The 25,243-nt window shown below is 41.8% G+C and overlaps 1 protein-coding gene across 1 annotated transcript in view; it reads left to right on the forward strand.

Moving 5' to 3' along the window:
- The window catches only part of LMNB1 (lamin B1), a 45,593-nt gene extending 26,788 nt beyond the window's left edge, over positions 1-18,805 (forward strand). Inside the window, exons 5-12 of the mRNA XM_037901649.2 lie at positions 3,671-3,796; positions 12,366-12,586; positions 13,192-13,417; positions 15,986-16,090; positions 16,487-16,606; positions 17,219-17,335; positions 18,057-18,131; positions 18,412-18,805. Coding sequence (XP_037757577.1) covers positions 3,671-3,796; positions 12,366-12,586; positions 13,192-13,417; positions 15,986-16,090; positions 16,487-16,606; positions 17,219-17,335; positions 18,057-18,098 — 957 coding nt within the window. The 3' untranslated portion in view covers positions 18,099-18,131; positions 18,412-18,805. The remainder of the gene's footprint in view (positions 1-3,670; positions 3,797-12,365; positions 12,587-13,191; positions 13,418-15,985; positions 16,091-16,486; positions 16,607-17,218; positions 17,336-18,056; positions 18,132-18,411) is intronic.
- Positions 18,806-25,243: the final 6,438 nt, after the last annotated feature.

The following is a 25,243-nucleotide window of genomic DNA, read 5'->3' on the forward strand; positions in this document are numbered from 1 at the left end:
GTCGCTTACCTGAGGTGCCGGGGCATTCAAATTTACCCGAACCTTGATGATTGGCTAATAAAGGACCAGTCCCAGGATCAGGTGCAGCAGCATCTCAATCTGGTTTGCTCTATCTGTTGTGACCTGAGGCTGTTAATAAATGAGGAAAAGTCTATCGTAATTCCAGTGCAACACATACAGTTCATTGGAGTGGTCCTCGACTCCAGCCAGAGCCTTCCTTCTCCGAGGCTCAGTTCCAAGCCAGGGTGGACCTCATCTCGTGCATGCAAGCCCACCCTCTCACCACCGCTCACCTGTGTCTGCAGTTGTTGGGCCAGATGGCGCCCTGCACTTATGTGGATCGGCACATGTGGCTCCATCTCAGGCCTCTGCCGGCATGGCTGGCGTCTGTCTACGTACCCAACAGACACAGCGTGGACTGTGTGATCAGGGTCCTGGACCACGTACTGTTGTCACTCACTGGGTGGCAGAATCCTGCATAGTTGTTGGAGGGAGTTCCCTTTGCGTTTCCTTCCCCATCAGTGACCCTAATCTCCAATACCTCGGACCGGGGTGGGGAGTCCACCTGGGCAATCTCAGCACAAGGTCGTTGGTCAAGTCACGATTGCTCCCTGCACATCAACGTCAGGGAGCCAGAGCGGTTCGCTTGTCCTGCCAACCCTTCCTACCTAACATAAGAAGCAAGGTGGTCCAGGTCCTGACGGATAACGCAGCAGCTATGTTCTATATCAGCAAGCAAGGCGGAGCCAGATTATCTGCCCTTTGCCAAGAAGCCCTCAGGCTCTGGGACTTGTGTACAACACGACATCCATCTCGTTGTGGCACACCTCCCTGGGGCCAGGAACGCTTTGGCAGATTGCCTCAGTAGGATCTTCTGGTCTCGCCTCTTCATCTGGAAGTGGTCAGCATCATCTTCCAGAGGTGGGGGACTCCCCAGATAGACCTGTTCATGTCTAGGCAGAACAGGAAATTACACGTTTCCTGCTCCATTCGGGGGATCGATAGAGGCTCCCTTTTGGACCCTTTTCTGCCCCCGTAGACGGCGGCTTTGTTGTACGGCTTCCCACCCAATGCTGTTAATTCACAGGGTCTTCATGAAGATCAAACAGGACAGGGCGAAGGTGATCCTCCTAGTGCTGGCTTGGCTGCGCCAGCACTGGTTCAGCACCCCGCTTCTGGTCCTTTCAGTGGCTGCTCCATTACAGCTACCGCTCAGGCCGGACCTGCTGTCCCAAAATCATGGCAGTCTTCTGCATCTAAACCTGGTGGCGCTGCACCTGATGTCTTGGCTGCCACATGGTTAAATGCGGAGGAGCAGGAGTGGTCGGCTGGTGTCCAACAAGTCCTGCTGAGCAGCAGAAAGCTCTCCACCAGAGCGACCTGCCTGGCCAAATGGAAGCAATTCGCTTGTTGGACCTCGGATAAAGGCATTCGACCCCAAGCGGGCCTTGCGGCAGTTAATCCTGGACTACCTTCTGCATCTCAAGCTCCAAGGCATGTCCATTTCATCTATCAAGGTCCACTTGGCTGCTTTCTCAGCCTTTCATCCACCACTCAAGGGTAGGTCGGTTTTCGCCCAGGACATGACTGGTAGGTTCCTGAAGGGCCTTGAATGTCTCTACTCACGTCAGGGATCCCGTTCCTCTGTGGGACCTGAATCTTGTGCTGTCATGGCTCACGGGACCCCATTTTGAGCCTCTGGCTTTCTGCTCTCTCCTCATTTCCTAAAAGGTCATGGTTCTTGGTTGCAATAACATCTGTCCGCGAGGTCATTGAGATTAGGGCACTTCCTTGGAACCGCCCTATATGGTCTTTTACAAAGTCCAGTTGCGACCACACCCTGCTTTCCTGCCCAAGGCTGGGTCTCAGTTTCATACGGGCCAGGACATTTACTTACCTGTCTATTTTCCAAAGCTGCATAGGTCGGAGGAGGAGCATAGGTTGCATTCCCTAGATGTCGAGAGTGCTAGTCTTCTACATTGAGAGGACCAAGCGATTCCGCAAGTCGATGCAATTGTTTGTCGCGTTGGCCTACAGGATGAAAGGTTGTACAGTGTCAGCTCAAAGAATTTCCTCTTGGAGCACTGCCTGCATTCGCTGCTGCTACGATCAGGCAAGGGTGTCCCCTCCGGCGATTCTAACCGCCCATTCAACCGGGGTGCAAGCCTCTTTGGCAGCTTTCCTAGCCCAAATGCCTATCCAGGACATCTGTAGGGTGGCCATCTGGTCGTCTGTCCAGATGTTCAAGTCCCATTATGCACTTACCCAGCTGGCCCAGGACAATGCTGGTTTTGGTAGAGCAGTTGCAAGCCGTTAGACTATGAACTCCAGGCAAGCACTCAAAGAATAAAAAACGGTTACCTAAGTTTTTATAACTGTTCGAGATGTGTTGCTCATGTCCATTCCATTACCTGCTCTCCTATTCCTCTGTTGGAGTTGCCAGCAAGAAGGAACGGAGAGGGCATAGGGTCTGCGGTGTCTAATATACCAGCGCATGAGCGTGGCACTCAAGGGGGCGCCACAGCCAACCCAGAGATACCACTAAGGCAAAAATCTCTGACTGTGCACGTGGGCATGCACACACCTAGAATGGAATGGACATGAGCAACGCATCTCGAACAACAGTTACGGAAAGGTAGATAAGTTTTTGTTTGTTCCTTCCTGTGCCTGGATGGTTCAGCATTTCTGTAAACAGACTCCTGTCAATTTAAACTCCCTTCAGCTTGCTTTTTCATGTTCATGGATTTCATGGTAGGTAAAACTCATGTGCACTGATAAAAGAATAAATTGCATAGTGTAGTTAGAGTAAATTGCTACTGATAGTTATGGTCAGATTAATCTTCCCTGAAAAACTTGAATTTTGGAATGGTATCCTCCTTTAAAGTCTAGCCCAAAATTTAGGGACTAGATCTATTTTTACTAGCCTAAAACCGCTTAATGAACTTTAGGTTTTTTCCTCAAACTTCTATGTGTGCTGTTCTATTTTAGTCAGTACTTTTGACCATATTTGAGATGGTTTTTTTTGTTTTTTTTTTTAAGTTGAATTTATAGTGCTGCCTAAGCTATCTGTGGCACTGTTCACTTCTTTTGAAAAAAATTAATTTCCACGGTTGCTAATATTTTTTTTTTTTTAAATAACAAATTACTTAAGGAAGGTGGTGGTGGTTGTAAAGAGAAGGAATGTGATTGCTCAAGGGACTGGTAGTGTGGTATAAAGTCTTTTGTTTTGGGACATCCCAATATACTGATTGAAAAAGTAACACTAGTAACTTTTGTTGGTGATCTTGGTCAAGTGCCTGCACCACAATAGGAGCCCTTGTTTGGCAGTCTTAGGGCCAAAGAATGAAAGGCTTGAAATCTGAATTTGCCTCTGGATGAAGACGTTTGCAGTTCTAATTTGGGACATGTTGACGGGGTGAGTGGGGGAAACTTGTTCCTAGCATTCAACCAGATTTTGACTCCCAGGAAAGTGAATCCAGCACTGTAATTGAGCACTACACTTGCTCAATTACGATTACAAAAAAGGCAGCATGATGCTTTTCCTGTATTGCAGACAGGAACTTTGTGGTTTATTGGTAACACGACACGAAATTTCTTTAGGTGACCAATGCTTGCTTGCTTATTTAGTAGCAAGTCTTTTGAGACTGATGTGCAATTTGCTTTGTTATAGCTTGAGAACGCCAGACTCTCCTCTGAGATGAGTAGTTCCGCAGCCAATACAGTAAGAGAAGAACTGACAGAAAGTCGCATGCGGATTGAAAGCCTCTCCTCCCAGCTTTCAAGCCTACAAAAAGAGGTAATAAATCACTTGGGATTTAGACCTAGTCCCTGTAATAGAATTGGATTTAAAACCGTGAGTGCGTTTAATGACTTGTGAAGTAGTTTCTGTTTTGCTCAGTCTGCAGTTTTGATCGTTACAAGCAAAAAAAACAAAAACAAAAACAAAAACCCAGGTTTTAACTAATGCAGGTTCTGTGGTATTTGACTTAGAAATGGCCAGGGCCCTGGTATAGTGTTTTCTTGAGAGATGTTGTTCCGCTTCAAGAATGACAAGGTTTTATTTTCATCTCATGTCTCTACCCCATTGTACTGTTTGTCCTCTGTGCTATATGGGTTCTTCTGCACTCATCACCATAATATCTGAGCAGGTGGGCATTAAGCAATGTGGTATTTGTCACATATGTTCTCTCATCCTCTTCCAAGCGTATGTAGAGTATGTTCTATGAACTTTATTTTATATTCACACACATTGCTGTCTGTATGTTAATAATAAAAAAAAAAAAAAAGGTCAAATAAATGCATCTTGCACTCGGAGTAGAAGTGGTGAGGGTTGTGGTGATCCTTGGTTCCTGTCTGAATTCATTTCACCGTCTTCGGCTGGCCCCTGAGAAAGTTCAGTCTCCTGATAGATGAGCTTTACCTTTATTGTATGCATTTCTGTTGTGCCAGAGGAGCAAAGTTGTTTGATCCAGGTTTTCATTCCAGAGCTTTAACGGAACTTTTAGATACTGTGGGCCCAGGCCTTTAAATGTTTTGAAGATAAGGACTGAGACATCAAACTCGATTCAGTAGTCAGTTGGGAGAGGTGCATGTATTATGGTATGTAACTATAAGAAACTACAAAATAACATTTGAAGTGTGGTTCTTAAGAAAGTGACAGTGAAACCAAAAAAGCTCTTATTTGTATTACTGTAGAGCCTAGGAGCCCTAGTCATGAACCAGGACCCCACTGTACTAGGCACTCTACAAACACAGAAGAAAAACACTTAAGTTTCTGTTTTCAAGGTAGGTGAAACAATATTAAGCAAATAGTTATTCTATATAGACAGGATTTGAGGCCTTAAACAATTGAGACCTACTCTTGCTTGGTAACTCTGTACTATTTACACTACATAAATATTATGTTTTCAACTAAAGAGAATTTTGTCAACTCCCTAGGAAAGAAACTCACCTTGCTATCCTACCAGCACATACTTTGAAGCACCATTTAAGGCAAAAGGTTGAGTATCTAACAGGCCTTGCACTATAACCTTCAAATCATCAACTTCTCTTGAACTAGCAGGGAAAGAGTTCATGATTTGAGTTCCCTCCATCAAGAACATCCTCTGCACATCTAGAATTCTAGAAGCTGTTGATCATCTTGTTTGTTGGGATGAAATGTGAGAATATAAGCAGACCCTAAAATAACTAGAGTTCATGAGCTTTATGGCACAGAATCTTGAATTAAAGATACTGGAAATCAGAATAGTCTATTGAGCAGAGGGGTTGTATATGCAGAGAAGTTGTATGTGACTCACATGACTGAGTAAACCACGCATTATAGACTCATAGACTTTAAGGTCAGAAGGGACCATTATGATCATCTAGTCTGACCTCCTGCACAACGCAGGCCACAGAATCTCACCCACCCGCTCCTGTGATAAACCTCTAACCTGTGACTGAGCTACTGAAGTCCTCAAATGCTCAACCGCCCATGGACAGGATTTTGCTGGTATTCCACACCTAGTTCACAGTGTTTTAAAAACAGCTTGTGTTGGGAGGGGCTGTATCTCACGCACCCCTTGACCAAATGACTCCAGATTTGTACCCCTGACCCTACCCTGTGCCCTCGGCGGGTGTAACAGGTTTCTAACCACTCAGGCTGTGAATGTGAATTTAAAGAAAAAGGGATAACTTGATTTGGGAAAGAAATGCTGCTGCAACACCATGGTGCAGCGAGGTGCTAGCCCATAGTACTGCAGTTGATGATATGAGCTGGCTGCCTTAGTGCAAATTTCTCTCTGTTCCCTGGCAGCTGAAGGTTGCTAACAAATTTCTTTCGGAAGGAGGATAGTGTTGCCGGGGAAGGCATCACTTGATGCTTTCATTTTATTTACTCATTCCTCAAGCTTTGCCTTTAGAGCTTTCGCTTAGTTACCCTGCTGCTTTTCTTCAAGCCCCCTCAATGCTTTTGCTCGTGGGTCTGTCTAGCCTTTCAGGGCAGAGCCATACAGATCTATTACCCTTGTGACAAAGTCCAAGACCAGATGATAGAAATAAACTTTATTCTGTGAATTTACTCATCTGAATCTACAGCATCCAAATAACTAAACAGAGCAAAATAGGAGCATTGAGCTGGGGAGTTGGAGGGAGGGGGAAATACCACTATGGTTTTCATATTCATAAGTAAAGAGCAGAGGACTTTGATGGATGACCCGAAGTGAGTCAGAATTTACTGAACTCCCCAGATAGACAGCGATATGTCGGCGGGACAGCTTCTCACATTGACATAGCCACCGCCTCTCGCAGAGGTGGATTAACTACACTGACGGGAGAAGCTCTCCAGTTGGCGTAGCAGCGTCTTCACTTAAGTGCTACAGGGCGCAGCTGCCCTGCTGCATCTGTGCCACTGCAGCATTGTAAGTGTAGACCTGCCCTAAGACAGGCAGGCTCTGCTGTGACCCTGGGAGTGGCTCCGGGTTGGCCAGTTCGGGTGTGTCTGGAGGATCACAAAGTTAGAGAGACAAGCATGGAAGAGGGTCGAGAAACTCCATTCACCAGCATAATGCTGAGCAAGCCAGTCTTGTTCTCCCTCACCATTTTATTGTGAGTCTTGCAGCACTTGGTGTTTTTCTTTACGTCTCAGCTGCTGGAGGGAATAGATTGCAAGGGAAGCTCAGGTTAAATTACGGATAAGTTTCTGGCCTTCACATTTGCATAAAAGAGCTTGAAAACGGGAAGCCAAGTACATACAGAAACCAGAAAAAATAGCTCAATATTAAAAAAGATTTTTTAAATCAATCTCCTGATTTTAGGGGCCTGACACACCGTTTTTGAATGCTTGGGGCTGGCAAGTCTGTGATTAGAATGGCAAAGTGTGACAGCTATAATTTATATATTTCCCATCTCTTTGCTCTACATTAGATATCTCATATTGAGTGATTCCTCTGTCGCAGGTCTTAATAGTATTCATTCCAGGGATCACAACTGAATAGATTCGGATATTCTACACGCCGGCTCCCAAAGAAGGGGATGATCTTCCTAGTGAAAAAGGATGTGAAAGTAAAGATCGGCTCTCTGCCAGAGGATGTAATGTCATAAAATGTAACGTTCTCCTCTTCGTAATCCAGATAAACCCCAATGTTACTGGGGCTATGAGGTAGGGCCAGAGCAGTCTTAGGGGAAGTGAGGACAGGGTACTCATTCCCCGTACTCTGCAAAGCCCAGATCCCCTCCTCGGGTGTATGGCTTATCACTCCCTTTTGTATCACACACTTTGGCAATGCCCCAAACCCAAAAAGGTTTGTTCCCTACCTCCGCTTCCCAGTAACTTCTCCCTGAGGTGAAGCCCTTATAGCCCAGCACACAGGCAGCAGGGTGAAACCTGTGCTCCGAAAATTGCATTTATTTGTTGATCACGCTCTCTTCTCTGGACAGGAGGGAACAGGGAATTCCCAGGTCTGGATCCAGAGTGGCCTTCACCTCTTTCTCTGCCTTCTGCATTAGCTGAAGGTTGGTCTTCCCAGGAGAGCCTCATCTACTCAGTTACATAATCCAGACTGAAACTAGCAGGGGCATTGTTAACAAGCAAAGCTTTTACTTCTGAAAGGAAAATTTAACTTTGCCAAAGATGGAAGAAAGCATATGTGGCTATTCATAAACTTTAAGGCCAGAAGGGATCATCGTGATCATCTGGTCTGACCTCTTGTACTTTGCAGGCTACAGAACCTACAATTTTTATCCCAGTTACCATTTACCCCTGTTTCCGGAACTGCTTTCTCTTTCAAAATTTGTTCCAAGACCTTGCATACAATTGAGGTCAAACTAACAGGCCTGTAGTTTCCCGGATCACCCTTTTTCCTGCCTTAAAAATAGGAACCATATTAGCAATTCTACTATCATGGGGTATGACCCCTGAGTTTACAGGTTCATTAAAAATCCTTATTATTGGGCTTGCAATTTAATGTGCCAGTTTCTTTAATATTCTTGGATGGAGATGATCCAGGTTCCCTGATTTAGCCCCATGAAGCTGTTTAAGTTTCACTTCTACCTCTGTTGTGGTGATTTCTCCTGCCATATCCTTGTTCCCGTTAGTCACTTTGCTTTATTAAAAACAGGAGGCAAAGTATTTGTGTGTTTAGGTGTTGATCCATGACTAGATTATCTTTAATCTCCACCCCATCATCAGTGCTTAGTGGTCGCACTTCTTCTGTCCTTGTTTTCTTATTTATATGGCTAAAGAACCTTTTACTATTATTTTAATGCCCTTTGCAAGGTCCAACTCTGCTTGGCTTTTGGCAGTTCTCACTTCATCTCTAGACTTTCTGACCTCCAAAAGTTAGCTTTCCTTGCTTATCCATCCCGTGTTCTATTCCTTGTAGGCATTCTGCTTTCCCTTAATCACCTGTTTGAGATGTTTGCTCATCCAGCTTGATCTGCAACTCTTCCCTACGAATTTTTTCCCCGTGCTTGGGATTCAGGTTTAAGATAATTTCTGCAACTTTAATTGAGAATTACTTTGATGCCTCCGCATTCAGTTTCTTGAGTTCTTCAGTTCAGTCCACTTCCTTAACTAATTCCCTAATTTTTTAAAGTTATCCCTTTTGAAATCAAGGACCCTCGTTGCAGATCTATTTTTGTTTATTCTTCCATTTAGTTTAAACTGAATTAGCTCATGATCACTTAAAGCAAGGGTGTCTCCTGCAACCAGTTCTATGAGGTCCTGACTACTTACCAATACCAAATCTAAAATAGCATCATCTCTTCTTGATTCAGTGACTATTTGGTGAAGAAATCTCACCTATCATATCCAGGAAAATCTGGGCCCTACTATTATTAGTAGCTCTTGTCCTCTAATCTGTATCTAGAGAGTTAATCTTCCATAATATCTCAATTCCCAGTAGTATTTATTTCATTAAAGAGGTCTCTATCCATATCCAATATCACTATTGTTGACTTAATACAGAAGCAATCGAGAATCTGCCATGACCTCCAAATTGTGTGTCTTGTTAAAGTGTAGGCAGTAGGCAATGTCCATGTCCTCTATCCCCTATCTTATCAGTGCCTTTTATTTGGAAGAATTGTACGGCATTTCACAAACATCACATGGATTCTTACTATAATTGCTTGTGTAGTCTGTGCTCCATTCCATGTGCAAAACTCCTGTAGACTTAAGCTGGAGTTGGTGACAAGGTTTGAGTATAGAACACACGAGTTCCTTGTTACCCAGATGTATCACACTATGGGATAGGACAAGAAGTTAAATACTTTCCCTAATAAACAATGGAAGTGGAGGGGAATGGGAATTTGCAACCAATAAACTGAATTTCCCCAAATTAGAATTTAGCCATAAAGCTGATGATCATGCTTACTGTTGTATTAAAAATTTCATGGTACTCTTCATATATAAAAGTGCTCAGTATTTGTCCTCTGGAAGGTAGCATCTGGCAGCATGCTTCTTATCGTACCAGACTACTAACAGTGGTTCTAGCTACACTACTCAATGGAAACCCTGCTTCATTTTAAAGTTTTCTATGGCTGTTGCTGACAAAGATCCCTTCAAAGGTTTTTGATTGAGATCTTTAGTGAATTATCTGTAATGAACACCCTAACAATAGTTGATTGGGTAGGATAGACTTTTTTGTACTAATGTAGTCTAAAACTGTCGCAGATGCATGACAGTTCTGCTGAACCATCCAGATTTCCATCAAAAGGAATGCCCATGCAAGGTAGGTGCGCAAAATGTGGCCATCTTTAGGACGTAGTGTATGCTTGGCCACACCTGTCACTTTATTCCAATTCTATCTACGTCCCCTCTTTTTTTTTTTTTAAGAAACGTCTGGGTCTCTTGGGGCCATTTGTATCTCAGCATTGTTCGGGGATTCCTTTGTTTGTATTTGCATCCTTTTGGTGTGGCATTGGCCTTATGTCACTCTTGGACAGTCTGGCAGGTGTGGAAGGGGGAGATATTGAGTATCCATCCTCTTGGGGGGAATGAGTGGGGGTGGGGGTGTGTAGTGTGGGACAGGGCAAATGGATTGTTTCCTTGCTGATTCACTGGACTTATTCCTGCAGAGTCAGAAAACGTGTACAGTCTATAATGCTAATTTGCACTTGTCTTTTTGAGGCACTCAACGAGCTTTACAAACACTAATGAATATAGCTTTAAACTTTTCCTGTTAAGTAGGTGGGGTTGTCTTTATTTTAAAGATGAGGACACTGAAGTACAAAAGTTAATTGACTTGCACAGGAAACTTATTCCGGGCTTTGCCACAAAACTTCTAACTCCTAGTCCTGTGTCTTAAGCACCATGCCACCTTTCCATGTTTATAAAGATATTTGGAAAGACGACAGCCTTAGATTTGGTTGTGTCTTCATATTGTGTGCAGCTGATGTTGTTGTAATGGGGAAACCTGCAGGCACGCTATTGTGGCTGACTGGAACTAATGAGCCACGAGGACTTCCCTGAAATCAAACTTCAGTACGGTATGAGCCTTTTCTCTCCTCCCTCCTGCCCGCCGCGTAGTGACATTGCCTAACTTGGCATTGGCGCAATAATGCAATTAATAAATTCCAAAAAAAACCCCACAAGTCTTTCAGCCTTCTTTAAAGGGAGAAGCTGCTCTGAAAAGAAACTGTTTAAAAAAGAAAAAAAAAATCTTAAGAGCAGATCAGTTGAATATGTATAATAATATCTGCTCACTACACTCACTAAAATAAGTCTTTAATGCTTATTTCCCCCCCCGTCTTTCCTGCAGAGCCAAATGCAGATTTGGGGTAGTGACTATGCTTGTGTGTGTGTGTGTGCGTGTTTTTTTTTTTTTTTTTTTTTCCTTCCAGTATCCCAACATTGCATTGGCATCAATGCAGTTCAGTCACTTCAAGAAGTGATGAGCCTACTCATGTGGCCTGCCCATTGGTAGGTTTCTGCCATGTCGTATGAGCTACTCAGAGCAGATCTAGGCCAGATAATGGCATATTGCCAGCAGCTGGGCTACACTACTGTTCCCTTAACTATTAGTATTAGTGCAGCTGAATCCATGCAATTACAATGGGAGATTGAACGCTTAATGTCGACGTGATTTGAGAGAGTAATCTGGATTCTTTTCTGGCTTGTGCATCAACAGAATTGTCGAGTTCTCATCATTAGGGATGCATGAGCTGGAAAAAATCCAGTTTTGTGTTTCAGATTCCAGGCTGATTTGTCAAGGATGGCAGCTAGGTTTTTAATACCTATAAATGGAACAGACTTAATTTGGAAGATGTTAAGGTACATAGAAGAAATTCCATGATACCACTTAGTCACTGTTCAGAGTAGAATTGCTCCTTTTTTGGATTATTTAAATAAACTGAGATGCTGGATAACAATGCTCTTGCTATCTGTTATTGCCAGGCTGTTAATGAATGAATCTTTTTCTAGGAAACACTTCAGATTTCATCCCAGAAGGATACATTCTAAAGCACGTTAGATTATATCATGTGGCAATAACCAGACTGCTTTTCCAGCTCATAGCTGTTTTTCATAGCAATATTGTTGGAATTCTGGCAACATGTTGGAAAGTTTTATATGTGCATGAAGTTCTTAGCATGTAATGTGAAAGAAAATTGTGGTAGGCATTCTTCCCATGCCCTTGGCCTTTGCTCACTCTCAAATGCATCTTCTGTGAAATAAGAAGCAATAGTTGTCCTTTTACAGCCAAAGTTCTAATCTGTGTTGCCAGTTCTTGGGACCCCTGAACATTCAAACTTGTGCTTGCAAATGATATTCTTTGTGGTTTTGAGGGATGGGGTTGGGGAGGAGCTGGGGGTGGAACGAAACATAAAGGTTAGATTAGCAATTCTTTGAAGAGTAGCTCCAGATGTCTACTAATTTGACACTTGTACAGAATATTAGGAATACAATAATGGCTTTAAATCTTATTTAAAATGGCTATTGGAGTCCTAAGCATAACTTTAAAGTCCCAGTCTTTTTCACTGTGACTCTTCATCTTCTTGAACCTTCATTACTCAACTTATAGGAATGAAGTGAGCATTTGATGCTGGGTACATGTGTGGTCCAGATGTCTTCCAACTTGCAAAGTTCAACTTTAATCTCTGAATGATTTAAAAAGCCGCAATTTAATTTCACTTCTTGAAAAATCAAGAGCAGATTTCTATCACTTGCATGCCAAAGTACTGTATAGACAATTGCATATGTACAGCAGGTGCAAATATGTACTCTCTTCAAAAGTTTTTTGTAGGACAGGAAATTGGAGAGGGGTGGGTTGGGATTCAGTGAAGGTAAAACACTGTCTAACCTAACTTTCAAAATCTAGGTTTCTTGACACCCTCAAGAAGTGAATGTTTTCCCTGGGTAGATGCTAACTTATTTTTATGTTTTGTTCTAGTCTAGGGCATGGCTGGATAAGATGCAGGAGCTGGAGGACACACTGGCTAAGGAAAGGGACAACTATCGCAGGATGCTCTCTGACAAAGAAAGAGAAATGGCTGAGATAAGAGATCAGATGCAGCAACAGTTGAATGACTATGAACAACTTCTGGATGTGAAATTGGCTCTGGATATGGAAATCAATGCATATAGGAAATTGCTGGAGGGTGAAGAAGAGAGGTAAGAAATGATGTTCCATTGAATATTGTTGGCGTCTTTTGAAAGACAGATCAATAAACCTCAAGAGAGAGCTCTTTTGTTGGGAGACTTTGATTAAACACTTCAGGGTCTTTTACTACACATGTTCATATTTACCTTTCAAAAATAAGAGGCCCTATATAGCCCCATGTAAGGTGTGGAGCTTTTCATATTAATATTCTCAAAAGCTAATAGGTGTTAATAATAAATAATTTAAAGGCAAGATGTGGTAAGAAGAGATGAGCAAATCTGCAGGGCATTTATGCAAAGCCTTACTTTTTTCAGCAACCTTTAACAGTACACTTGTAAAGGGAGAAAATCCTTAGTATTAGCAGTTTTTTTTAAAATATGGAGGTGAGGAAGCCTAAAAAAAAAGGTAAGATACAAATATTGCTTATTTTGTTAGTCTGACTTAAGTGGAACAGTATGCAAACTCTTGGGGAGCCAGATATGACAAGTGTACTGTGGTGCTTGCAGTGGAAGCTTCTTTTGTCAATCCAGCCATAAGGAAATGAAAATTATGTGCTATGTAAGAGAGCACTGAAATACTTGAGGTGCGACATACGTGTTTCCTTCCTCAAATCCAGGTTGAAACTATCTCCCAGCCCATCTTCTCGGGTGACAGTCTCTCGGGCATCATCAAGTCGTAGCATGCGTACAACCAGAGGAAAGAGGAAGAGAATTGATGTGGAAGAATCTGAAGCCAGCAGTAGTGTCAGCATCTCCCATTCAGCTTCTGCTACTGGAAATGTTTGTATTGAGGAGATAGACGTGGATGGGAAATTCATCCGCTTGAAGAACACTTCTGAGCAGGTTTGAAAACAAAATGATGTGCCATCACTTTGTGATATACTGATTGCAAGAAGGCAGCCTCAGGCTGCATTTGTCTTTCAGGCTTTGTATCATGTGCCTGAACCCAAGAGTGCTGTAGAAAGCAAATGGCTCTAGGATTCGGTATTAAGTTAATGATCCAGCATGACTTCTTACCCAACATTCTGGCATTGGAGGTATTTTCTTCCTGATAACATGTACAACTGAGATTCCTAAACAGTTAATCATGTAAGATAGTAGTCGCATTTCTAGGCACTGAGCATACATGTAGTAAGAGACGGTCCTTGCCGCAAAGACCTTGCTATCTAAAATGACAAGGCAAAAGGTAGCAAAAAGAAAATAGTCTTAATTTACAGATGTGGGAACTGAGACACACAGTTGAAGGTGCTGTCTGTGTCGGCATTTGCCTCAGTTGCACTCATCTAGTATCCAGCTTTCATTGCAAAACCCTAATTTACATGTCCAAAGCTCTTATTTGCACCAGTGGAGTTTACTGCTGCTTAGAACTGGGGTAAATGGCACCAGTGTAAGTCACACCATACAGTGCCTTGTCCTGTCAATATGCGAGGCTTGTGCTGATTTAGCCACACTGGCTAGCCACAAATGATTGAAATCATGTCAGATCTACACTGTAGATGAGGCATGCTCATGGTTGTGCAGAAAGTCTGTGTCAGAGCTGGAAACTGAAGGCCGTGTCTACAAGACCATGCTTTCTCTCCTCGACCACTGTTGCCAAAATGGTGCTGAGTGTGGTTTGTCTGCGACTGTTTGCAGCTAAACTGCGTTCAGAATACGTTTATGTGCATCCAGCACTGGCGCCTGATGCCAGCAATGGATAGATGTTTCAAGTATAGACAACACTTGTCCCTTCACTTTTCCATATATTACATGAAGATATCCCTTTTCTCCTTCAAAGGTGTGATAAGATTAAATACATTAATTTTTTTTAAAAAGAGCTTTGAGCTCCTCTAGAAGGAGCTATAGTAAAGCATAGTACTAATCTGCAAAAGAGAAACTACAAAACTTCAAACCCTAATTGTTGCAATCTGACCCAGTGTCCCTTTCTCCATTTGCTGGGTCCCACGTGCTTTCAAGTCACCTAGCTCTGGGGAGCATCTGGTCACTTTCTAGGTCTGGGTATGTGTAGGGCATGCTCCCAGGCTCAGACCTCTTGTCTGAAGCCCTTTCTTGGGACATAGAGCACCTCTCTGCCCAGCTGTTCTAGAACCCAAAAGCAGAGTTTGAGACTTTTGAAGATCCCTTCAGAACTCCCCCTAAGCTGTGGGTGTACCTGGCTTCTAATTTGTTTCAGAACAGTATGGTAGGACAGCAAAGAAAACAGGCTTAAAAACCAATTTCTTAACCACAAACTTTACTCTCAAAGTAAACAGCAAAAGTCCTGATGCTTTCCCCCCCCCCACCCCCCTTGTCTGTCATCACCCTTCTGAAAGTCCAAGGTTTGTCAGAGTTTAAAGCTGGGCAGAGTCCCTCCTTTTCTCTCTCTCCTGCAAGTCCTTACCCTGCATAGAGCAGAACCTCACCCTCAAGTAGGTCGCCTCTGTCCCCTTTCCATGTGTTCCACTGGGATGCTCCAGCCCCTCCTGCAGGTCAGTGTGTAAGAAATCCATTGTTTCACAGTGGTGGGCCTCTGGTTGTCATTCCGAGTGGATATCCCCAGATAGTCCTTCAAGACGGTGTCCAGCATCTTTCCAGAGCAGGGCACTCTCTGGAATGCAGTGCAATACGAAGTGTGCAGTTCAACACAATACGAAGTTGACTTCATAATTTGGTACAGATATATCCCACTTTGTCACAATGACTAATTGATTATCAACCCTAAACCTCAATAAGATAAATAGGGCTGCCTCATATGTCTTAGTGTCTTCAGACTCAAGACCGCATTGCACTCACATTTGGAAGTTTATTTCTGTGTTCAGAAAGAAGTTTTTTTCAGAATTAAACCTTCAGTTCTACATAGAACATTGGAAATGTTCCATCTGCAGAGACCATAAATATTTGTGTTTTCTTTATTCTTGCCATCACTTATAAAAAGCCATGTTACACCAACCATGGAAAAAGTGTTTGTCACAACAGTGCAGTCACAGAGTACTGTTAGGGAGATGTGTTCGGAAACAGAAAAATGACAGGAGTGTCTTTGGTTTTCCAGAAGATTGGACATACTTCATATGTAAAAGTTTGAGTCCTAAAAGGTACTAAATATTTGTAATGGGGTTCATATTCTATATTTCCCGAACTCAAGCTGTGATGATAGATGTCACATTTTAAAAAAAATAAACCCTGGAACCAATTTAACATCAGAATTATAAATTAGATGTCACATGGTGTGATGTTTCATTCTGGAACATGAGAGCTAATCTGAGTCTGTTTAGCTCTGTAATTATGTGGACTTCAAATATTACAGAAAACTTTCCAAAGCTTTTTTCCTCGCTGTCTGGTGGGGGGGGCTTTATGATGATTTCTATTTATCTTGCAGGAAATTATACTTATTGGTGTAAATTCAATCTTAAATTCCTTTCCCTTTGTACATAGGATCAACCAATGGGAGGCTGGGAGATGATCAGAAAAATAGGAGACACTTCTGTCAGTTACAAATATACCTCAAGATATGTACTAAAGGCAGGCCAGGCTGTTACAGTAAGTGAAATTAGCTTTGATAAAGATGTGAAACTGTTTGAAAGCAATGTAAACACAAACAGGAGAATGAGTTTACAGTTTTTAGTCGTATTTTCAGATCACTTAAGATATTAGCATCTCTATTGGCATCAAGTGCACCTTGAGCCTTGACCATGCACTTGCACATGAAGATATACATTAAAACTGTCCAGTCTGCATGTACAAAAGTGGGGTTTTTTTTAAACAGGTAAAACAGATGCACAGAGACTGGGCAGAGGCCTCCACTTTTAAGAGGGGTAAATCCACCAAGTTTCTGCACCTAACCACTTCTCTCACATACTAGCCGTAATCACAGATGTATTGTGTGACTGAGACTCATTTCATTCAGGTCTCTGTATGACTTCCTTTCTCTTCCAGGTCTGGGCTGCAAATGCTGGAGTTACTGCCAGCCCTCCCTCTGACCTCATCTGGAAGAACCAGAATTCTTGGGGCACTGGCAAAGATGTGAAAGTTATATTGAAAAACTCTCAGGGAGAGGTAAATTAGATTAGATATAGTTAAACCTTTCTTGAAAGACTGCTTACTGGACTGACAAATTAGGTGCTGGACAGAAGTTGCATCCCAATAAAGATGAAGCATTTCAAAAAAATGTTTGAAGATAGTTTTAAGGCCGGCTTTCCAGTAAGGTTGGTCTTGTAATGCTTGCCTCCTGGAATTATGGTGAAATGCTTTTACTTTCTGCTTGAATTAAATCTCCAAAACTCAGTAGCATTTGCTTATAAAGATATTGGAACTGTGGGAACACTAATCTATTGAGGAACAATCAGTTGACTTCCAGGGAGAGAGAGAATTCTTAGAGCAGGAAATGTCTAAAAGAAAACTTATGTTAGACCAAAGTCCCTAAAGGAGTCCGTTTAGCTACTGGAGGAACTTAACAAGGAAAACAATATGAAAAGCGCATTTCTTAGTATGTGTTGCTAATGTATATAGTATAGGCATGTGAATAAAGTCTATTCAGGCCGCAGATGAACAAGCAAAGGTTCTTTGTTTCAGGGTAGGCATGATATTGGCACCTGGTTTAGAAGCATCAGGTCTCTAGACTTACGAAGTGTTACCGTTTTATTATCTAAAACCTAACTCTTATTGTAGGAAGTTGCTCAGAGAACCACTGTCTTCAAAACAACTCTACGTGAAGGCGAAGAAGAGGAGGAAGTTGAGGAAGAAGCAGTTGAGGCAATTGAAGAAGAGGATCTTTTTCACCAGCAGGTATTTTGTTAAGGGCAGATTAGTCTAATTTTTATTTAAAAAATGAGAAGCCAAGCACATGAGCACTGAATTTTGGGAAAATATCAGTCCAAGCTCATAACCAGAACACCCATATAAAGGTAAAGTTAGTGCACAAGATGCTACAGAATATTACATATTACCATAAAGAGAGTTATGGCTGCTGTGAGAAATATTATTTTCAGTTGCCAGACTCTTTGGTTGAAAGCGAAGTCTCATAACATTGTTTATGGGATTAGTATAGATTCAAATTTTTGTTGAACAGTAGTTGAAGTACGTTTTACTTGCACATCTATGTTTCTGGGACTGTACAGTTTAGTACCTTAAAGAATCCTAGCAATTTAAGAAAATATAGCTATATCTTTAATGTACTCAGTTGAAAAAACTAATCGTACTTCATGCCCATTCCACAAAACTTACCAAATATCTAGCTTCACATTCCAAAATAATAATTACCCTTAAACTTGTGTTTTACTGGTTCCCTTTTTTTCACTACCTTCCTCCAGGAGAGGATACCTAGCATTCCTCTGGCTACAGAGGGTAATTTATTTTGAGTTAAAGCTCTGTAGTAATGACTGATTTTTGGCTTAGACTATACCAGGTATCACATGTTCTAGTGGTTTGAAGTGGCATTTTAAGATGCTGAATCTTCAACTGTAGGATTTTTTTTTTTTTCAGAGCTAACTTTCTCTATTCCTAACAGGGAGACCCAAGGGCAGCTAACAGAAGCTGTGCAATCATGTGAATTTCTTCAGTCAACCAGCTTCCTCAGATTATGGTAATCCTTGCCTGTAGAGCAGAGCCTTCTCAGAAGCACAATATTTTTATATTTCTTTTATGTGAGTTTTTAAGCTGCAAGTCTGATGGCCTTAATTTCCTTTGTCACCGAAAAGAAAGTTTTGTAAAAGAAACCATATCTGTAACTCTTGCAAGATGTGAATTGTTGACACTGAACTATGTACTGTCTGAAAATGACCCCTCAATTTTTTATGCCAGTCTTTTTTTATTCTTGTTAAAAGGGAAATATGCCACTGTGTTGTATTTTTTTTGTTTTTTAGACTACATCACTTAGACTAGCCATCTGCTGTCGATCCCTTTATATTTAGGTGCTGTTGGGGAGTGGAAGGCATTTACAAGATGATGAATTCTTTTGTACTGAAGACTTTGTTTTTGTACTACGCAATCAAAGTTACAAAACTTTTTTATAGAAAAGACAAGCTTTTCTTTTTTTAAAAAAAAAACAACAAAGCCTAATCACGTAAGCACTCATCAGAGGATGAAGGAAGCAGAAAAAACTTGTTTTATTGGTACCTTTTTCTTTACTTAGTTTCTTAACCAAGGGTGGGAGGGGGATGTTTCATGTTAAACATGCTAGTTGTGTTTTTAAAGATAGTGTAACTTGCTTAAATTTTCTTATGTGATATTAACAAATAAAAAGCTGTTTTAATATGACATGTCTTGTCTCCACATTTTAGGAAGAAAGCTAAAATTCTCTTCATTGGGGAAAGGGCTAGATACCTCTGCATCTGAAATATGTGCTCCTCAGCAATCTGAAAGCTTCCCTATTGCTGCGCCCAGACACCCTTTTAGAAATTTACTGGGCCAGAAACTTTTTCATGACTTTATCTAGACCATGGGTCGGCAACCTTTCAGAAGTGGTGTTCCGAGTCTTCATTTATTCTCTTTAATTTAATGTTTCGCATGCCAGTAATACATTTTAATGTTTTTTAGAAGGTCTCTCTCTCTAAGTCTATATATTATATAACTAAACTATTGTCGTATGTAAAGTAAACGAGGTTTTCAAAATGTTTAAGAAGCTTCATTTAAAATTAAATTAAAATGCTCATCTTACGCTGCCGGCCCGCTGCCAGCCCGGGGTTCTGTTCACATAGGCCGGCAGCAGGTTGAGTGGGGCCTGTGGCTGGTACCCTAGCTGGCCAGGGGCTGGCAGCCATAACCCCAGACCGGCAGCAGTCTGAGTGGGGCTGGCGGCCAGGACCCCAAACCGGCAGTGGGCTGAGCGGCTCAGCCCACTGCCAGTCTGAGGTTCCCTCCGCCAGCTCCTGCCAGCCAGGGTCCTGGCTGCCGGCCTGGGATCCCAGCCCTGCTCACGTAGAGTGGGTACCTACCTTCTCCCTGATTCTGGCCCATTCTCTTCCTCTCTCTCGCTGCACTGAGCTGAGGGTGGGAGTGCACAGAGCACAGGGCAGGGGGTGAAGGAGCAGGTTGGGGTGTAGGGTTTGGCCAGGAGCTAGAATGAATGCCTCAGGGTTGAGGCAGGAGGTTTGGGTATGGAATGCTTACCTGTGTAGGGTTTGGCCAGGAGCTAGAATGAAAGCCTCAGGGTTGAGGCAGGAGGTTTGGGTGTGGAATGCTTACCTGGGCAGCTCCCATTTGGTGCGAGGGGTGCAGGCAGGAATGTGGGATGGGGGGTGCAGGAGCTCCTGTTTGGTGCTCAAGGTGGGGGTGAGAATGTGGGGGGTGCAGGAGTCAGGGCATGGGGCTGGGGGTGTGTGAGGAGGGTGCAGGAATCAGGGCATGGGGTGTGGGAGGGCTGGGTATTAGTGGGGGGTGAAGGAGTCAGGGGGCTGGGGGTGTGTGAGGAGGGTGCAGGAGTCAGGGCTGGGGTCGTGGGGGGGGTGCAGGGGCGGGGGGCTGGGGTTGTGGGTGTGGGCTAGGGTCATGGGGGTGCTCCCAGCCCCCTGCCCAGAGCAGGTCACGAGGGGATATGCCCTGATTTCCCCCCCTTTCCCCATGGCCCCTCCCCACCTCTTCTCCGCCTCCTCCCTGGAGCAGTGAGCAGGCTGCGGCTCTGCTTCTCCCCCTCCCTTGCAAGGGCCGTCAGCTGATCAGTGGCAGGGAGGGAGAGGAGGAAGGGCAGGAACCCAGCATGGTGGGGGAACCTTGCCTGCCCTGTAGCAGCAGCTGGCAGGACCAAGCTTCTTCACCCTGCCCCTGCGGGGAGGGGGGGATGAGGGCAGAGAAGAGTGGGCCATGGTGGGCAGGATTTTTAATGGCATGCTGCTGCCTGCCAGGATCCCGGCCTGGATTCGGCAGTGGGCTGAGCGGGGCCGGCAGCTGGGACCCGGCAGGCAGCAGCGTGGCATTAAAAATCAGCTTGCGTGCCGTCTTTGGCATGCGTGCCATAGGTTGCCGACCCCTGATCTAGACTACAGAAAGTCCAAATGAGGGTTTGGAATTCAAGCGTTCTGTCTGTGGTTCTCTCTCCTGGAAGAGAGAGCCATAAACTAGGTATGAGTTGGTTAAATACTTAAACTAGATTGAGGCTAGGTTAATATCTATGCTAATAAAATTGTTACTTGGCTTGTATAATTCATGCAACTACTTCAGATTGGTTGTTTCTTGACATGCAGAGAAGAGGGCTCAGCTGGCCTTCAGATATCCATGTAAAAAGTGATTACTCTCAAAGGTTCAAGTGGCAGTCATAAGTTTTGCCAGCTGGTCTTGAAATCTTCCTCCAATGATGAATGTGCTCAATGGAATTATTTGGAGTGAAACGTCCTTCTATTTGGTCATCTACTCAACACTTCTTTATTGGGGCATGCATTATCCTTAACTGTTCCTGAAAGTTGCTTTGCCTTGAATATTTCTGGTAGTTCTCATGGTCTGTTCTTACGATTAAAAAAATGGACATAATATTTGTAATGGGGGAAACACTCAAGTTTTCATTTGGATAAAGCACTACAAATATGCATACTCATAACTCCTTAGAAATACTATGAACAACTTTTACCATAGCAGTTAAGAATTTCTTCTTAAAACTCTGGCCACAATGAGGAAAGCACAGGAGTGACCTGAAAACAAAATCAATTAAGCTTTTTCTTAAAAACACAAAGTTTGGGTTGAGTTTTGGGTAAATTTGAAAAAATCAATTTGGAGTATTTTTTTTATTTTTTTATTTATTTATTTTTGGAAACTGGTTTGTCTATAGCAATTTAAATATTCCTTGCTAAATCTTATAACTTGTCTAAAACTTTTCCTATGTTTGACCAATGGGGCTAATTGATCCATGTTTATATTAATCTCTCTGCTGTCTGTGGCTTTCTTCAGAACTGAACACACCCTCTTCACGTATTCTTTCCGTGTAGGAAATGGTCACTTACATTCCTCATCTATACTTGCTATTTACAGTTTTAAAGCTGGAGGCAGAAACTAGAAGGGTATTCCAATTAAGGCCCACTCAGTGTCAATTAAAGTGGAATTCCATTCTGTAGTGCCAGTATTACTTATGACTATATTCCACATGTAGCCATCGGTGCTCTGTTTGCAGAACTTGAAACGCCAAAATCGTAATTAAATTTCTGTGGCTTCAAGTTCATAGAGCCTGTGCTATTTGCACCCATGGAACTGGGAATTTTACATAAACAGAACTGTAGTTCTGTTTTCCAGCTAAACCATGGATAGGAGCTGGTATTTGAAAGTCTTTCTGTAAAGAGAGCTTCTTGAGTACATTACAAATTTATTGAATGCTGTGGTAAATCAACATTTGTGGTAAATATCAATTTTTTAAAAAAGGTGACTTAATAAGATATTCAGGTTTTTTTCTTTAAACTAGCAGGGTAAGTGCTAGTGAATATAAATGACTTTTGTGGTTATGTGCTGCTGAACTTCACAGTGAAACATCCTACCACAAGATGGGAGCCTTGCTACCAGAATGTTCCCTATAGATTTTTACCACTGTCTTATAAGCTTCATAATGACTTGTAAAAGTGTTTTCACTTTACTGAATAGACATCATGAAGTAAAACATAGCTTGTTTTAAGCTTTGGAAGTAAATTTGGATTTATGCAAGCTACAGTCTGTTTTTTAAATGTTAAATTCTTACTTACCATAATAAAAAAGTTAGTTTTTGACACCAGCTCAATGGTTGGACGGAAGGTGTCACATTTATATATACCAAGTGCAGCTTTTGTTTTGTGAAAATTGATGATTCTTGCTCCCTCACACAGAGGTTTTTTGTGTATCCTGGAGTGGAGTTGCATTAAAACCCACTTGACTACTTCGGTTGCTGCATTAAAGTCTCTTAACATATGCACTGATCTAGGGGAGAGTTAACCTAAGCTGATGTATTTAGGACAGATCCTGATCAGTGAATTAACTGCTAATAGCACTGTGCAATGTTGCATTGACTATGGTTCTCAGGACTATTTCTGCAGGTCATTCTTAGTTTATTCCCTGACTTCCTAACATAATCTAGCAGTTAGCTTTGTAGACATGTTCCACTTGTGATGTGCGTGAACACATGAATGATTTGTTTTGCACTAATGTGTGAAGACTTTTTTTTTTCTCCAGTACATAACAGGTACAGTAAATCCTGTCCAAGGCTGCCATTTCTTGACAGCTGTAGGTTACCTCACAATATGAGGAACTATTCAGTGATTTAATTGCATGTTAGCCCAAATCTGGTATATTTTATTGCTATGTTAATACAGCCAGGTTCCTATTTGAACCAGAACAGCATTCCCTGTTAAATGGAAGCTGGTTTTATTTTTCAGAAATAAGGTTTATATAGTTCAAGTGCTTTTTAGCCTTTGGGTCTGTGGGTCTTGAGGCGAGTTGCATGTTCTTATTGGTTGGTCCTGTAACTTCTATAAAACAAGTTGCATTTGTTCTGTTCTTGGCAAATTAATTAACCCTTTAGCCTTAATCATTTTAAATACAATGGATGAGTACTAGTAAGTTCTAATAAAACCAAATATACCTGTGTATTCACTCCTGCTGCCACTTGATTTGCCTCCCAGCTGCATGGAGAAGGAAGGAACTATCCAAACGTGTCTGAATTAGACTTGTTCAAGCATCTGGCATAGTATAAAAAAAATCTGAGAAAATAAACCTAAATTGTTATTTAAGAGTCAGTTATTTCATTCACTTTTTGCAGGAGAAACAAACAAACATATCCTGAGTTCTTGTCTAACTGTTAAGGAAGGAACTACTTTTTCAAATGTTGTATATTTTGTTACTTATGTGGAGTCTTGAGCAATGGGGTGGCAGAGCAATATTTGGACAGGGAACTCTTCAGGGGAAACTGCTTTTATACTCATTCAGTACCTTGCATATTATGGACATTACTGGGAGAGAGGGGGAACTGTCTGCCTTTTTGAAGGCACAAAATGCATGCTAATTGATTATAATGTGAAGTAAGTTTCCTCAGGCAAAGGAGGGACTATCTAATGAGCAGGGAAGTAAACGGTTTAAAAGTGCCTGCCCCAAATAGGACAGCTAATGCTAGTCAGATGAGTTTTGCAAAGGAAACACAGGCAACTTGATTAATATTTAGAACTTTCTTAAGTTTCCCAACCTTGCTACTTTTGCTACATCTAACTCTGACTTCAGTCTTTAATTAAGTAGCTGTTGTGTGATATGAGTTTCTGCAGGCTACTGTAATAAATAGAAGTTGAGTGACTGGAGAAGTTTCCTATGATCTTAATTCAATAACTTCAGTGTATTTGAAACTGTGAAATATGTTACAATCCTTGGATGAAAGTTGCTGTATGTGAGTTATAACTAAATTTTAATGTCTTAGTGAAGACAAATGTTGACTCATTCCAGACTCTTTCCATTTCATGACTCTCTTTAAAGTTTCCATCTGTTTGATTTTAGAATAGCTGTTTTTCAGAACTCAGGAAGCCCATAGCAGAAACCTCTGAATAGTATTTAAAGGCAAAGAGACAGTATTGTTGCAGACAGTAGTGATTTATTTCTGAAATAAGAATTACTATGCTACATGAATTTTCATTAACAAGTATAGAAGTTATTTATGGATCCACTGCTGTGGACAGAAGTCATTACTTGTGTCAGACAGGCAAAAGGTATCCTTGTTCTGATGGGTTTATTTTAAGGCTGTTAATTGATCACGGTTAACTCATGTGATTAACTCAAAAAAATTAATCTAGATTAATTGCAGTTTTAATTGCACTGTTAAACAATAGAATACTAATTGAAATGTATTAAATATTTTGGATATTTTTTTACATTTTCAAATATATTGATTTTAATTACTACACGGAATTCAAAGTGTACAGTACTCACTTTATATTTTTATTACAAATATTTGCACTGTAAAAAGATAAACAAGTATTTTTCAGTTTATCTCATACATGTACTGATCTCTTTATTGTGAAAGTGTAACTTACAAATCTAGATTTTTTTTTTGTTACATAACTGTACTCAAAAACAAAACAATGTAAAACTTTTAGAGTCCACAAGTCCATTCAGTCCTCCTACTTGTTCAGCCAATTGCTAAGAGAAACTAGTTTGTTTACATTTACAGGCGATCATGCTGCTGGCTTCTTATTTACAATGTCACCTGAAAGTGAAAACAGACGCAATGCTCGCTACAAAAGTACCATGTGAACAAGGTATTTACGTGCCAGGTATGCTAAACGTTCGTATTCCCCTTCAGGCTTTGGCCACCAATCCAGAGGACATGCTTCCATGCTGATGGCGCTCATTTAAATTTGTGACTGAACTCCTTGGGGGAGAATTGTATGTCTCCTGCTTTGTGTTTTACCTGCATTCTGCCATATATTTCATGTTGCAGCAGTCTCAGAGGATGACCCATCATGTTGTTCGTTTTAAGAACACTCCCTGAAAATGTGACAAAACGCAAAGAAGGTACCAATATGAGATTTCTGAAGATCGCCACAGCACTCAACCCAGGATTTAAGAATCTGAAGTGCCTTCCAAAATCTGAGAGGGACAAGTCGTGGAGCATGCTTTTAGAAGTTTTAAAAGAGCAATACTCCGTTGCGCAAACTACATAACCTGAACCACTAAAAAAGAAAATCAACCTTCTGCTGGTGGCATCTGACTCAGATGATGAAAATGAACATACGTTGATCTGTACTGCTTTGGATCGTTGTTGAGCAG

Source organism: Chelonia mydas, chromosome 5 (assembly GCF_015237465.2).
Source record: "Chelonia mydas isolate rCheMyd1 chromosome 5, rCheMyd1.pri.v2, whole genome shotgun sequence".
Classification (NCBI taxonomy): Eukaryota; Metazoa; Chordata; order Testudines; family Cheloniidae; genus Chelonia; species Chelonia mydas.